Source organism: Aphelocoma coerulescens, chromosome 5, assembly GCF_041296385.1.
Source record: "Aphelocoma coerulescens isolate FSJ_1873_10779 chromosome 5, UR_Acoe_1.0, whole genome shotgun sequence".
NCBI lineage: Eukaryota > Metazoa > Chordata > Aves > Passeriformes > Corvidae > Aphelocoma > Aphelocoma coerulescens.
This window is the reverse complement of record NC_091019.1, coordinates 9,959,186-9,972,332: the sequence shown is the minus strand read 5'-3', so window position 1 is coordinate 9,972,332 and position 13,147 is coordinate 9,959,186. Positions and strand designations below refer to the sequence as shown.

The 13,147-nt window shown below is 41.1% G+C and overlaps 1 protein-coding gene across 3 annotated transcripts; it reads right to left on the bottom strand.

Moving 5' to 3' along the window:
* Positions 1-1,215: 1,215 nt before the first annotated feature.
* Positions 1,216-8,956, bottom strand: ARL14EP (ARF like GTPase 14 effector protein). 3 transcript variants are annotated; one of them, XM_069016501.1, is made up of 5 exons: positions 8,851-8,948; positions 8,582-8,817; positions 4,654-5,160; positions 3,565-3,695; positions 1,216-2,726 (listed from the first exon to the last, which is right to left on the bottom strand). In XM_069016501.1, the coding sequence occupies exons 3-5, from the start codon at positions 5,074-5,076 to the stop codon at positions 2,498-2,500; spliced, it is 783 nt and encodes a 260-aa protein (XP_068872602.1). In that variant the 5' UTR covers positions 5,077-5,160; positions 8,582-8,817; positions 8,851-8,948; the 3' UTR covers positions 1,216-2,497. The 3 variants fall into 3 exon arrangements, with proteins under 3 accessions (XP_068872602.1, XP_068872601.1, XP_068872603.1); XM_069016500.1 differs by having other exon boundaries at positions 8,582-8,956; XM_069016502.1 differs by lacking the exon at positions 8,582-8,817 and having other exon boundaries at positions 8,851-8,950.
* Between the last annotated feature and the right edge of the window lie 4,191 nt (positions 8,957-13,147).

Sequence of the window (13,147 nt, the reverse complement as noted above, 5' to 3'; positions counted from 1 at the left end):
ATACCGAAAGAAAAGTTTTAATACAGCCACTGAGCTATACTTGCAGTTGGCTTCACTGCATGCAGAGCTTAAAGTGGTTACGAATTTTGGATTTTATGGCAAGTAGTTGTTTCCTTTGGCTCTGTTAAAAGAATGTCCTGTTTAACAGGCTTAGTTGCGAGTAACTCTGGCAGATGGGGAAGTACCTGTGCTGCTGGGAGTCATATGCACTCACTTTAGATGATGACAAAATAGCTTGTGTGGTGTTTGTCAAAACAGAAAAATGAAAAATTCATGCCATAAGCATTTTAAATCTAACAAGATGGTAAAGTCTGACTTGTAACAATGTCTTTTAAGAGGAAAATAGTTGTGGGGCACGTGGAACTGTATAAATACATGCTATTGAACTTAGTAACACACTACAGCCTAGGCATGTTAAGGAAATGCAGTGAAATGCAAATGTCCTAAGTATGTTAGGATGATATGTGAACAGTGAACACCAAGAAGTCATTTTTTTACCAGAAAAAAACCCAAACCCCAAGTCTCCTTAGGGACAGTACCCACTACTTGATGCAGGTTTTTAGTCAAACAGCAGTCCTGCGCATTTTGTTAGGAAATAAGTGTTTTATCTGGGAAAGTAATCACCTGCTAGTGCATCTGTAAAATGAGAGGCTGAATGTACTAACTTTGCAGAGACTTAATGGAGATGGAGAAGTACAGCTGTAATAATGGGATGCTCTAGGCATTCAGTAGTTATTGAATCCAAAACCTGGCTGCAGACCAGAAGTGGTCAGTTACACTCATCACACACGTAGAAGCCTGTTAAGCTCATTAACAGTGGGTATTGCTGACTCTGGTCTAATTAAAGAAAATAATAAACGCATGTAAATGACACGACTCAACCTCAACCAGCTTTTCCCCTCTCACTATCCTGGAAGTTACCTGTTTATATTTTCATTTAATTCAAAAGATTGCTTAAGAGATGAAACAGATCCAAACACGGATCAAGTGCACAAGATTCACTGCTGTGTCAGATGCCACTGGCATGGAAGGGAAGCAAGCCATGGCTGTTACTCAGCTGTGGTGCTGCTGCCTGGAAAGCTGCAAAGACTCTGTGGCTCTGCCTAAGACTCACCTCATGGTTCTTGTGATAAATGTGGCTGGAACCAAAGGCCAATGAGAGATACCCACTTGCAGAAGAGCCAATGCTCTGACCAAAAAAAAAAGAGAGTCTGATTATTTTTATAACAGATTTAATAAAAATGTAGTATCTCAGTGCTTACTCCAGCAGGACCAGCAGATGTCAGCACAACTCAAAGCATAACTTCGGGTTTTGGCAATGCAACGTTCATGACACTCGCCAGAAAAGAAAAAAATCTGCTGAACAAATAGCAAGATTATACAACTTTACCAAGTATGTTTGTAAGAAGCTAACAGTATTATCAAAAAAATGTGACCCAACAAACATGCAGATTTTCCAAGTTATCAAAGAATAGGAAATTTATACAAAACACAACAAAAATACAAAGAATAAAAATGTTACCAAGATTTCATTTATAAAATCTTGTCACTACACCTTGTTATATTGTAAAAGTTTAGTATTCTGAGGACAGATAATGTATCAACCAAAGATACTTTCAATTCAGCAGTGTTTTTTTGGTAACAGCCTAGATAACCTTGGTTTGGAAACAGATGCTCAAGTTCATTTCAGCGGCGTATAAACCTTTAAAATCAGTAAAAAGAGAAAAAAACAGGGAGAGGGCTGTTGAAGTACTGGTTCAGACCAATTACAGACTGATAACAGAGCAAAATGATTTTAATTTTGTTCTACAGAAACCAACAAAGTAATAAATTATACTTTACCACAATGCCTTGACGGTTTAATTTCAGTATTTTAAGAGTGAGGCTTGAATTCATAAGGATAACTTGATTGCCAATCCCAGTAACTGGGATGAGATCTGAACACCTAAATGCTCTCTTTTTGACTCCTTTTTAAATGAACAGGATTGGATTTCCCAGATGTAGCTTCAATACTCTACAGATGATACAGCATTCACTATTAATACTAGAGAGCCTTATTAATACTGCATGTTAATTCATTGAGAACTTTCAGTGTTTCACATAAAACAGGTTAAAACCCATGAGATCCTGAACTAGAGAAGGAGAAATGGGGGATACATGCAGATGGTACATTCTATAAAACAATGTATGAAGCAGTAGTGAGCAGCTCAGGATAGATCACATTAGAATTTAGCACCCTGTACTTTAATACAAAGACTGCTCAGTGAGATCTTACTGGGATGACTAAGAAGCCTGAGTTTGTACTCAATGCAGACTCAAGTGTGAAAAGACAGCAGCACAATTATGTCCATACTGAAAATGATTGTGAAAGGGAGTACATTCATCATGTGGATCATCACAAATTCCAAGGGCTTCCATTCAACTACTAAATGCTGAATGTGCGGTGTTTAATCAAAGCATGGGCCATAGAGTCAGGATTAAATAATGCACACTTACACTACCCAACATGCTTATTTCTAATGATCTCTCCTCCCTCTATCTCGATCTGCTCGTAGAGCCACTTGCGGTCACAGCGACATTCTGTGCCGCACTTGTTGGAGCCGCACTTGGGGCACGCATAGAAACAGCCCAGGCAATCTTCATCCAGGCAGTCACACAGGTCCATCCCGCTGTAGAGCAGCAGGCCCTGGCTATCGTACACTTTACTCTTGGCTGGCAGAACTTGCCTGTACAATGAAAACCAACAGTTATTTTCCATGTTAAAATCCACTTTGATGCCAAGTTGCTAGTATTTGTGGAGGGAAGTTTGCTTTCTTCAGGTGTTCACTTTAACACTGTTAATTTCAAAGATATACATACCTTACTGTATTTGACAACACTTCTCAGTCCTAATTATATCTCCACTCTGTGCCCAAATTAAGCAGAAGAAACGGAGGGAGAGGAAAGGATGTGTAGTTGGTGAGCAGCACATCTAGTGTCTGTTTCTGTCTGGTACAGTTACACTTAGGTGGAGAGCAGGGGCAACACATTAATGTGATATTCCTTGCATATTTTGACAAATAGAACATGTCCTTTTTTTTTTTTTAATCAGTCACATTAGAAGGTTGTAACTTGTTATCCAGTATTATCCAACTTGGACATTAACTTTGTTTTTCAAAACGAAGGTAAGGTCCTAATTTGCACACTTTTTTTACCAAGTGTAACTATTGAGTTTACTGAAAGACAGTAACTCCAATATTTTAAGTGCAGCCTACTTGATCTTACTATATTCAAATTTAGCTTATTATCAGAATTTTAGCTTATGCATGTATTAATAGCTACATCTATGGTCTATGTAATATTGTTGTGCCTCACAAACACCCTTCTGTGTTTGCCTGAAATATGGACTGCAAGCAAACACTTTATCTTCTATTTATCTCAGGAATGACAGTGGTCTCAGCATCCCTAAAATCAAGAACCCAATCCATACACACACAAACATCCACATAGATAATGTTATAGGCTGACCATCAAGGATATTTTATTTTCAAATGGCAGTTAATGTAAATACAACTAACAAATTACCTGTCTGAATTAAACGCTGCAATTTTTGTTTGCAGCCTTCTTTTCTCCCTTTTACTGGTCTCCGGAGTGAATTCAGTCTGTCGTCCTGGATTAGCAAACTGGAGAGACTTTAAAGCCTTAGCTGTACGCCCCTGAAGAAAGAGAAAATGTCACTTAATTATAAATACAAATCTTAATCTTAAGAAAATGTCCAGTCAAGGATATTGTAATAACCTAGATGAATTCTTGACCTATGATTCTATGATTTCCCAGGAGACACAATTTAAGTCTTAAAATCTTTATGCCAGAGACCTATACCTGTCTCTGAACTCAGCAGCATAAGCTTTATAGTAGCAGTTTTAATCAATGCTTTCAAATTACTCTCCTATCAGCCTCCTAATCATACTGACATGTAATTGAAAAATACAGTTGGGGAACAGCTCCTAGACTGCAACTCCTCTTTGCTCAGGGTGCACACGGACAAGCTCTTGCTGGTTTGGTTGCCCACGCAACAGATTCCCTGTGCACAGCCTGAACAATGCACTGAGCAAGGTACCAGCCATATTCCAAGCTCAGCACTTGGATAACTATCCTCCCACACCAGTTCATCACTGCCCTTGACCAAATGCCACGGCCTTCACAGCCCAGACACCACAACAAGAGGACACTTAATTCACCTCAATGAAGTTCATTTTGTAATGAACTGCAAGAGAAAACACCTTTTTTTTTTTTTTTATTAATTGAACAGACATCTTTAGAAGCAACTTTTGCAGTGTTCAGTTTCAAGGACAGGAGTTTGTTGTTTCAAGGCTTGAATAACAGCTTAAAATACCAGCAGCAGTCTGGTATTTACATGAATTTATGAGTTGTAAGTCACTCTAGCAGACACAATTTTTCAAAACTTAAAGGCCATAATATTTAATTAGAGAAAAAGATTTTTAAGGCCCTCCAAATAAAGGTTTAAATACAGTAAACTCCTGCACATCTAAAAGACTACATCCTTTCTTATTTCTATGAGGGAAAAAGTTAATTTCTTTATGTAGTAGCTATATGAACTCTTAATAGCTTGCAGAATGTAGAGGGAATGGGAAAACAGATCCATATACATACGTCTGGGTCCAGTTTTCTTCTTTGTCGCTCTTCAGGTTCCACATCCACACTTCCATTTATTATCTGCATACATTTGGGACAAAGCTTCCAACCAGGTACAAACTGTCTTCCAAACTTGGCACTTAGAAAAGTTGCATCATCTAAGTCAATTGCTCGCAAGTTTTTCTTTGATAGTTTTCTGTGTATGTTGAAGGGATCACAACAGGATTTTTGTAAGTCTTCAAATCTTTCGATGTAAATTTTTGCATGCTGGAAGCAGATTGTGTTGTTCTCTGACAGGGTTACTCCAGTCCTAAGCTGAAGCAGCAGGAGGTCAGATGAAGATATATCTTCTTTAGTCTTGAAGCCAGTGTGACGAGTGTAATAGGTCTTGTGGCATTCATTGGTAGCTTGAAGCTGAACTCCAACTGAACAAGGATCCATTTTACTTTATCAGAACAACTTACTTCATTTATCTTGCCTAAAATGAATTCTTTGAAGCCTTTACAAGCTTCTGTGAAGATCACCCTAAAGAAAGCATTAAAATCAATCAGATTCACCATGCAAACTTTTATCCATAAGCCAGACATACTGCACTGAAGTAGTGTAAAAAACATGTAAAGAAATTACAGCCTTCTAGTCTAGATAAAACTAAAAAGATACTAAATTTATTCTGGAATTAAAACATGCATCTTCTGTTTCTTTCAGAGGCTTTTTTTTCTTTTTTTTGCTAAAATAAATATCTATTCAAAATGTTTAGCAGCATTACTTTCTCAAGAGCAATCTGGGAGCAAGGTATGAGGTGGATGAATTGTTCACATAGCAGGCTGCTCTGGTCATTGGTTTTCCTGGGGACCCCATCTCTTGGGACAATCCCTGTTAGTCAAGACCGAGAATGCCCACAGAAAGGGACTGCTGATGGCTGAACAATTCACCCATCCTGTTTCCAAAGGGGAAAAAAAGTTGCACAAGGTAGGCTGCACAGACTGGCTGATGTCAGTCAGCAACTCCCATCCAGCAGTACTTTCCTGTACGTTCTTCCAATGTATATCAGGTGCAGATCAACACCCTGGATCAATCTGAGCCTTCCAAGAACCAGTCTGGGCTATGCACCAAGATTGGTGGTTCCAGATGTGTGCAGTTTTGTGGTCACGTGGCCTGTGTGTGCAGTTTGTGTGCATGTGCCCTCTATTGGGTAGTTATTATACAGTTATACACTAATTCAATTACCAAATTAAATTACTAAATACCAAGTGAGCCACAGCAGACTGGTCTCACACCCTGGCCAAAGTTTGTTGCTAGTCCAATGCTGGCCCTAACACACCAGAGCCTGAGCCCATCTTGCCCTATTTTCCACTGCATCATAAAATATAAAAAACAAACTTTTACCAAAAGAAAGGAATCCCTTGCTCTCAAATCCTCCAAGATCAGCCCAGTTAGGCTACCTTAATTACAGTGAGTATAGCCTAACTGGGATGCTTATGTTCACCTACATCCTATTCTGCAAAGGCAAAACCCAGAAAAATGAAAAAGCAGTGCACTGGTTGTGTCTGGGATGGAGTTAAATTCTTCACAATAGCTGTATGTACGGGGCTGTGTTTTGGATTTGTGACCAAAACAATGTTGATAACACGCTGGTGTTTTCACAGGGCTTACACAGCACCACAGCCTTTTCTGCCTCTCACCCGGACAGAGTGGGGCTGCGGGTACACAAGAAGTTGGGAAGGGAAGGAGCCAGGACAGCTGACCCCAAGTGACTCGAAGGATATTCCTGAGCATGTGGCCTCATCCTCGGCAGTAAAGTGGAGGCTGGTGGGCAGGGGTTGCTGGGAGTGGCTGAGCATTGGTGAGTTGGTGGTGAGCAACTGCTTTCACTTGGACTGCTTGGTTTTTTCTTGGCTTTTACTTTCTGCTCTCTTTTGGTTTTCTTTTCATTTTTCTTACAATGTTTTTAGAAATGTCTTTTAATTATTAAGCTCATTATTATATTATCATATTAATTTTTATCTCAGCCCACAACTTTCTCACTTTTATCCTTCTGATCCTCCCCCCAGTGAGCAGGGTGAGTGAATGGCTGTGTGGTGCTTAGTTGCCAGCTGGGGTTAAACCACAACACACATTTATTAGTTCTAACCACTGAACAGGGTAATATGGCCTTTTAATCAATAGAAGAATCTACCAGTTGTCCAGTGCAAAAGAGTCTGGGATTCTACTCTCAATAAAATAAAATCAAATAACATCATAAAAATCTAACAACATGAAATGAGTAAGTTTAGCCAATATACAAAAATATGAACACAACCATGCAAGAGCTTATAAGAGAATAGTAAGTCAATAGGATTTTTAGAATTATTTAGAAAGCCACTGTTTGGAGTATTTTTGCTGCAGAAATGCTCTTGACTGCAATACTTCAGTTTTTCTGAAGCAAATGTTTGTATCTGAAGCAATTACACTTTTCCATATGTTAAACTGTATGCACAGTAATTGAAAGGTCTTGCATAGGACATGATATTTCCTAGTGATTTAACTGATGCAAATATAAATGATCTGTGAGGTTCCTCTTGGGCCAGTAAACTTGTCTGAAAGTATAATCCTATATCTGATTTGAGACACAACTGATTATAACGGAACGAACATTTTTAAACAAGTTTTCTCAGCCTACTGTTAGGAATGCTGCAACTTCCACATTTAAATTAAAGCAAGAAAAAACACAGGCACAAAGAGTCCTAAATGTAGAGGAACTACACATACAATGTTATAAACCTGTGAGAAAGAGTGTGTGTTCCATTCTGAAAACAATGCAAACCCGGTTTTGGTTTTTTGCAAGTGATCTGAAAGTACAAAGACTTCAGTATTCTAATGCTTAACACCAATTTTTCAGGTCAAAACCTAAATCCTGTGTTTTTAGGGCTATACCTAGTCCACTCCTAAGTTGCTAGGCCATCTGAACTCTTCTTCACTCACATTTCTGTAGTCTAAGTTAACTCCTGAAGTTTTGAGCTTTTCACATCTGCACTGAACAACACACATAAGAAGTAAAGGGTAAATTTCAATGAAATTGAAAAAATTCTTATTTCCAGTGGCTGCTGAGCAGTGACTGTGGTAAGTTTCACTACACAGAAGTCCCAGTGCCTTTACCTATTTACATGCTTCTACTGCAGTACTGACTTTGAATGATTTTTTGAAACTTTTTTAAAAGACCACCTATCAAACTTCACCATCTTAGTGTACCAGCTCTAATGACAATTAATCTTTTTTTATTAGCTGCACAAAGTTCATGTTTCAAACCAAGGTAACCAGAAACCAGAACTGTGAACGATCAAAGTTCACTGCAGCTGAGTTAACATTTTAACAGCAATTTAGGCAATATCAAATAACTTTACTCAAAGAAAGCTGTTACAGGCTCTGCACCAAGCCTGCTTCAAGCACTAATGTGCATTTTTGACTGATTCCTGCTGCAGAAGGTGAGGTTTGTGTGTGTGGCTGAAACACACTAGGTCAATATACAAGCGATGGCCTGAATTTTTAAAATTTGCACATGGACTGTAAGTCAGAACTCTTGGAAGACGTTCTTATTGAGAAACCCAGTTTGTCTTCTAAGGAAAAAAGACCCCCAAATAGTTATTATCATGCTATCCCTGTCAGGTATCTGTTTTGACAGCAGACTATGCCATGTAATGTTCCCTGTATTAAACTGCGGGAGAACACAACAGGTCTGTCACCTCGGTTTGTTCAAATGATAGAACTGCCGACATAACTTAGGGATCTCATCCACCTAATTCGCAGGAATTCTTGGAGGAAGCTTCAGCGCGTTTCTTCTCTTCTCCCCTTGGGAGGAGCACACGGCTGCTTCTCCTGTGAATTCTCCTTGGTGGAAACAGGAAAGCGCTTGAAACCCCAAAAAACAAGGTTTGTATGTGCACCTGTGCAATGTTTAATCAGTGCTCACCGTAACAAACGCCACAGCCCAGAGCTCGATGAGGGGCAGCACAGAGCGGAGCACGCCTGCCGCCCAGCCGGCACGGGGCTGGGGGGGCACAAGGGAAGGAGGAAACTGCCTCACACGGGCAGCACTGGCCTAAAACTGCCACAGGGAAAGAAAGGCCTGGCCCTTCCGCTGCCGGACGCACGCCCTCAGGGCGGCCCCGCCACCTCCCCTCGGGCTCTCTCCCGCCGTGCCGGTACCTCCCCGCGATGTCTGTCCCGCCGTGCCGGTACCTCCCCGCGATGTCTGTCCCGCCGTGCCGGTCCCTGTCCGTGGGCTCTGTCCCTCCGCGCTGCCATCAACGGCCCCGCACCACAGACCCGCGGGGCGGCCGGGGCGGCGCTTCCGGCCGAGGAAACTGAGACGGCGACACCTGGCGGCGCGGAGGGGGGGACCACGGCCCGCGGGGTCCGGCGGGCGCCGGTGCTTCCCGGTGCTTCCCAGTGCTTCCCGGCGCTTCTTGGCGCGGGTGGAGGGGCCGGGGCCGGGGCCGGGGCCGGGGCCGAGGCCGAGGCCGGAGCTGAGCGAACGCTCCTGGCGGCGGCCGGTGAGCGGAGGGCTGCGGCCCGCTGCAGGCTCCGCCGTGCTGCAGTGCGGCGCCGGGGCGGCAGAGGGAGTGCGGCACTGATCTGGGGCCGGAGCGGGAGCGGGGCCGCACCGGGGGCTCGGCAGTGCCCTGTGCTATCCCGGGAGTGCCCTGTGCTGTCCCGGGAATGCCCTGTGCTATCCCGGGAGTGCCCTGTGCTATCCCGGGAGTGCCCTGTGCTGTCCCGGGAGTGCCCTGTGCTGTCCCGGGAATGCCCTGTGCTGTCCCGGGAATGCCCTGTGCTGTCCCGGGGGTGCCCTGTGCTGTCCCGGGAGTGCCCTGTGCTATCCCGGGAATGCCCTGTGCTGTCCCGGGGGTGCCCTGTGCTGTCCCGGGGGTGCCCTGTGCTGTCCCGACAGAGCCCTGTGCTATCCCAGGGGTTCCCTGTGCTTCCTTCAGGTTCCTCAGACACTATTTCGCACCTCACCCCGGCCCCGAAATCAGCGCTATCAAAACTGTTCATTGTTTTAAATAAAACAAAGCCCTGTCAACTCTGTCTCTTCATTCAGGAGGAAAACCCAACACGGCCTTTTAGTCACCAGAATTCCTCTCAAAAGTCTGTTGCTCTTTTTGTTTGGTCGGTTTGGTTTGGGTTTTTTGCTTGGTTGGCTTTTTAAAATTCTGCTGTGTGTTCAAGAGGCGTCTGGGTTGTGTGGTGGTTTAGGGGATACGGTGGATGTGCTGGGATGATCTTGAAGGTCTCTTCCAGCCTTGATGATTCTATGAACATCTTCAGGACAACAATGGATTTTTCAGGCAGGAGGTATGAAATTTTGATCAGCCTTCATTTGGTCCACGTTTGGGTGGTGTCAGTGCATCCTAATTATTCTTGGAGGTTTTGGAACAAAGATGGTAATAAACAGAACAGAAGTGCCCTAATAAGTCCCTTAAATTTATAATACCAACCCTGGTTTCAAATTATGATGATGTTAGTGATATCTAAAAGAAAGCTTTAAGTCACCTCTTAGTGCCCATACAAAGTTTTTGTTGGTTTAACTAAATAATTGCTAACTGGCTTTCCAACAGATCTCCAGTGGATGTTAATAGTAAGAAAGCTGAGTCTTAGGGCAAATCCAGAAAAGCATGGTGAGAACCTGAAAAAAGAATTTTAGTGAGCCATGGAAACTGGTGTAAGTAACAGAACAGCGAGTTACACCATTCTTATTCCTTGGGGCTTCACACAGCTGTGCTAACAACTGACACCTCGTTCTAAGCAAATCATTTTGGGACTGAGATGAGGCAGCAATTTGGGTAATAGAAGCTCACCTTGATTAGTCATAAATATTTGGGTATAGATCTAGGTGCTCTCTTGAGATCTAGGGGTAGTTTTTTTATGACTTTGCTATATTTTTGCTATATTTTTCTGTGTTAGGAAATGAAGTACTGAAGCCAGCTGGGCACATAGAATAGAAACATCACAAAAGACCCAGAGCAGCAAAGTGGTTTTTGTTTTTGGGTTTTTGTTTACACTAGCCTTTGTCAGTACAAGGAAAAAGATTAGGGAAAAGGTATTTTCTTGTAGAAACATGACACTGAAATTGCCTTTAAAATGCAAGACAGGAAATCAGGGTATCTTTTCACCTAACTTTTTGAACAGTGTTGAAGAATTGGTGGGATTGTTGTCTGAAAATAATTTAAAGCCTGTGGAGATATTATTTTATCCTTGCTTCAGGAGATACCCAGGGTTATAAAGCATGGGAATATAAAGCTGCAATGTGGCAATAACAGCATGTAGGTTGTGCCATTAGCTGTTTCCCCATCTGACCATTAAAGAAAACCTATGAATTCCACAGATATTGCTTAAGTCATACAGTGGCTCAACGATGACAGAGACTTTGAAATGCTATCATTCAAGAAAGCTTCAATAAGGCTGCTTCTGCTGACTTGTGTGGCTGAAATGTAGGATGAAATATGTAGAGTTAATGAAGGGGAATAATTCATGAGACGAGATATTTGAGATACAGGTTGTGACATCAATTTGTGTTACATAAATACAGGAAGAGCAGTGAGGTGTATTCACTTTTTCAGTGTTAGTGTCAATGTGTGAGGCTGACTGTATAGAGCTGGTTTCAGGTTATCTGGGAATTAGCTTGTAACAAATCTGCCAGCCATAGATTTAGACTGGTTTTGGTTGATCACATTAGCTTTCCTCTATGTAAATGGAATGGTGCCTTAATAAGGGAGACCTTTGGGGTTTAGAGTAAAAGGATTCTAGATATGAAGGATGAAGGGTAACAGGAAGAGGAGCTAGACTAGATGTGGTAGAAATATTCTCATATATTCTAGTGATACTGGGCAGGAGTTTAAATTTGTTTCTCTGCCAATGCAGGTTGACTCCATTTGCCATTTTCATTCATAAGGGCATCTGTCAAAGCTCATGCTGCAAAGGAATATGTATGTCAAGGTAATTTTTAATGGATTTTGTGTTGAACAGTAGCAGAAGTCCTACTCTCTCCAGTTTGTGTCAGTGATTCATGTGTGCCTCAGTTCCCTCACGTGTAAACACTCAATAAAGCTGTATTGATATACATCATCACTTAAAAATTGCTGTGGTTTTCTGTTGCCCTGATTTCCAGAGTTCAAAGAGTGACAGATTTGCTGCTGACCTGCAAAAAACATTGGGATAGACTCAGAAGAAAGGTATTTGTAACTATTCAATATAGTATAAATTCCAGGTAGCTCACCTCAAATTTCAGAGGTAGTCAAGCAAAAATTTTTCATAACTTCGCCTATCATTTGAACAGCATTGTTCAGCCTTGTTTTAGGATCTTACACCTTATCCAAAAAACCTCCCAGAGATTCAGTTCACCTATATAATATCCAAGTGGTCTGGTCTAGAAATCAGCAAAATACTGGTAAGGGTCAGAGATTTAATTTCTTCAGTCTAAGCAAGTTTGAGGATGCTGTTAAATTGGTTTTTTATTAAAGTGAAACAGGCTAAGCTGTTCCGCTAATACAGAATCACTATCTCATGAACTGTTTCTTTTAAACTTTAGTGTTAAATGGAAATAAAATGTCCATGTTACTATATTTGGCATATTTGATAAAAAAATGAATCCAGTTTGGCATATTTGATAAAGAAAACTGAATCTAATTGTGGTTATATATTTTTGTTACCACCAGGGATCCTATTACTTTTCTTCAGAGTTTTTAGGCAAACATCTCTCTGTCCAGCTCCTACAAAATGTGCTGGAACACCAGGTAGGCCTAGATGTTGTCTGCTTTGGGTTTCCCTCTGATTTTCTTATAAAATATTGTCATCTACTCTTTCAAAAATATAAAGTTGGAGATATAAAGGGCAATTGTTGCAGGGAAAAAGGCACAAAAAAGCTGATAGTTTTGGTAGGGAGCATTGAGACTTAAATGGAAAAATGAAAATAAGTAGCTTCCATGAGCTTTTCCTTGTAGAAAACGTGATGCCAAGTGCTGCATTTTATCTAAAAGTCATGAAGTAATGTCACCAACAGAACTGTTTATTTCACACCAAACCTCTGAATCATCAAAAGTCTGGGTATCACCATAAAACTAATTTTAAAAAATCTTAAAAATTTCCTTGGCATATTTTGTAGCATGCTAATAAGTTTTATTTTGTAAGATGTGGATATAAGAGCATGCGTGTACTGGCTTAAATTACTTTATGGCCTGGTAATTCTATTTTTTAATTTAAATTTGGCAATGTTATAAGGACTTCTGATTATTTTAAAAATTTGCATTTAAATTTTGGCACACAACTGTTGAATATTTGGATTCATATCATGCTTCGATTTTTGAGGTATCTAGAAATAATATAAACGGTGTCAGGCTGAAAAAAAACTAAAATCCCCCTCAACACTTTGATCATTGCTGTGTCACGAAGAGAATCCTCTACTTTACTGGCATCTAACCTTGAGATGCCTCTTTGGGAATCTTCTGCCCTTTCCAGGCTGATTTCGTGACAGTCCTTA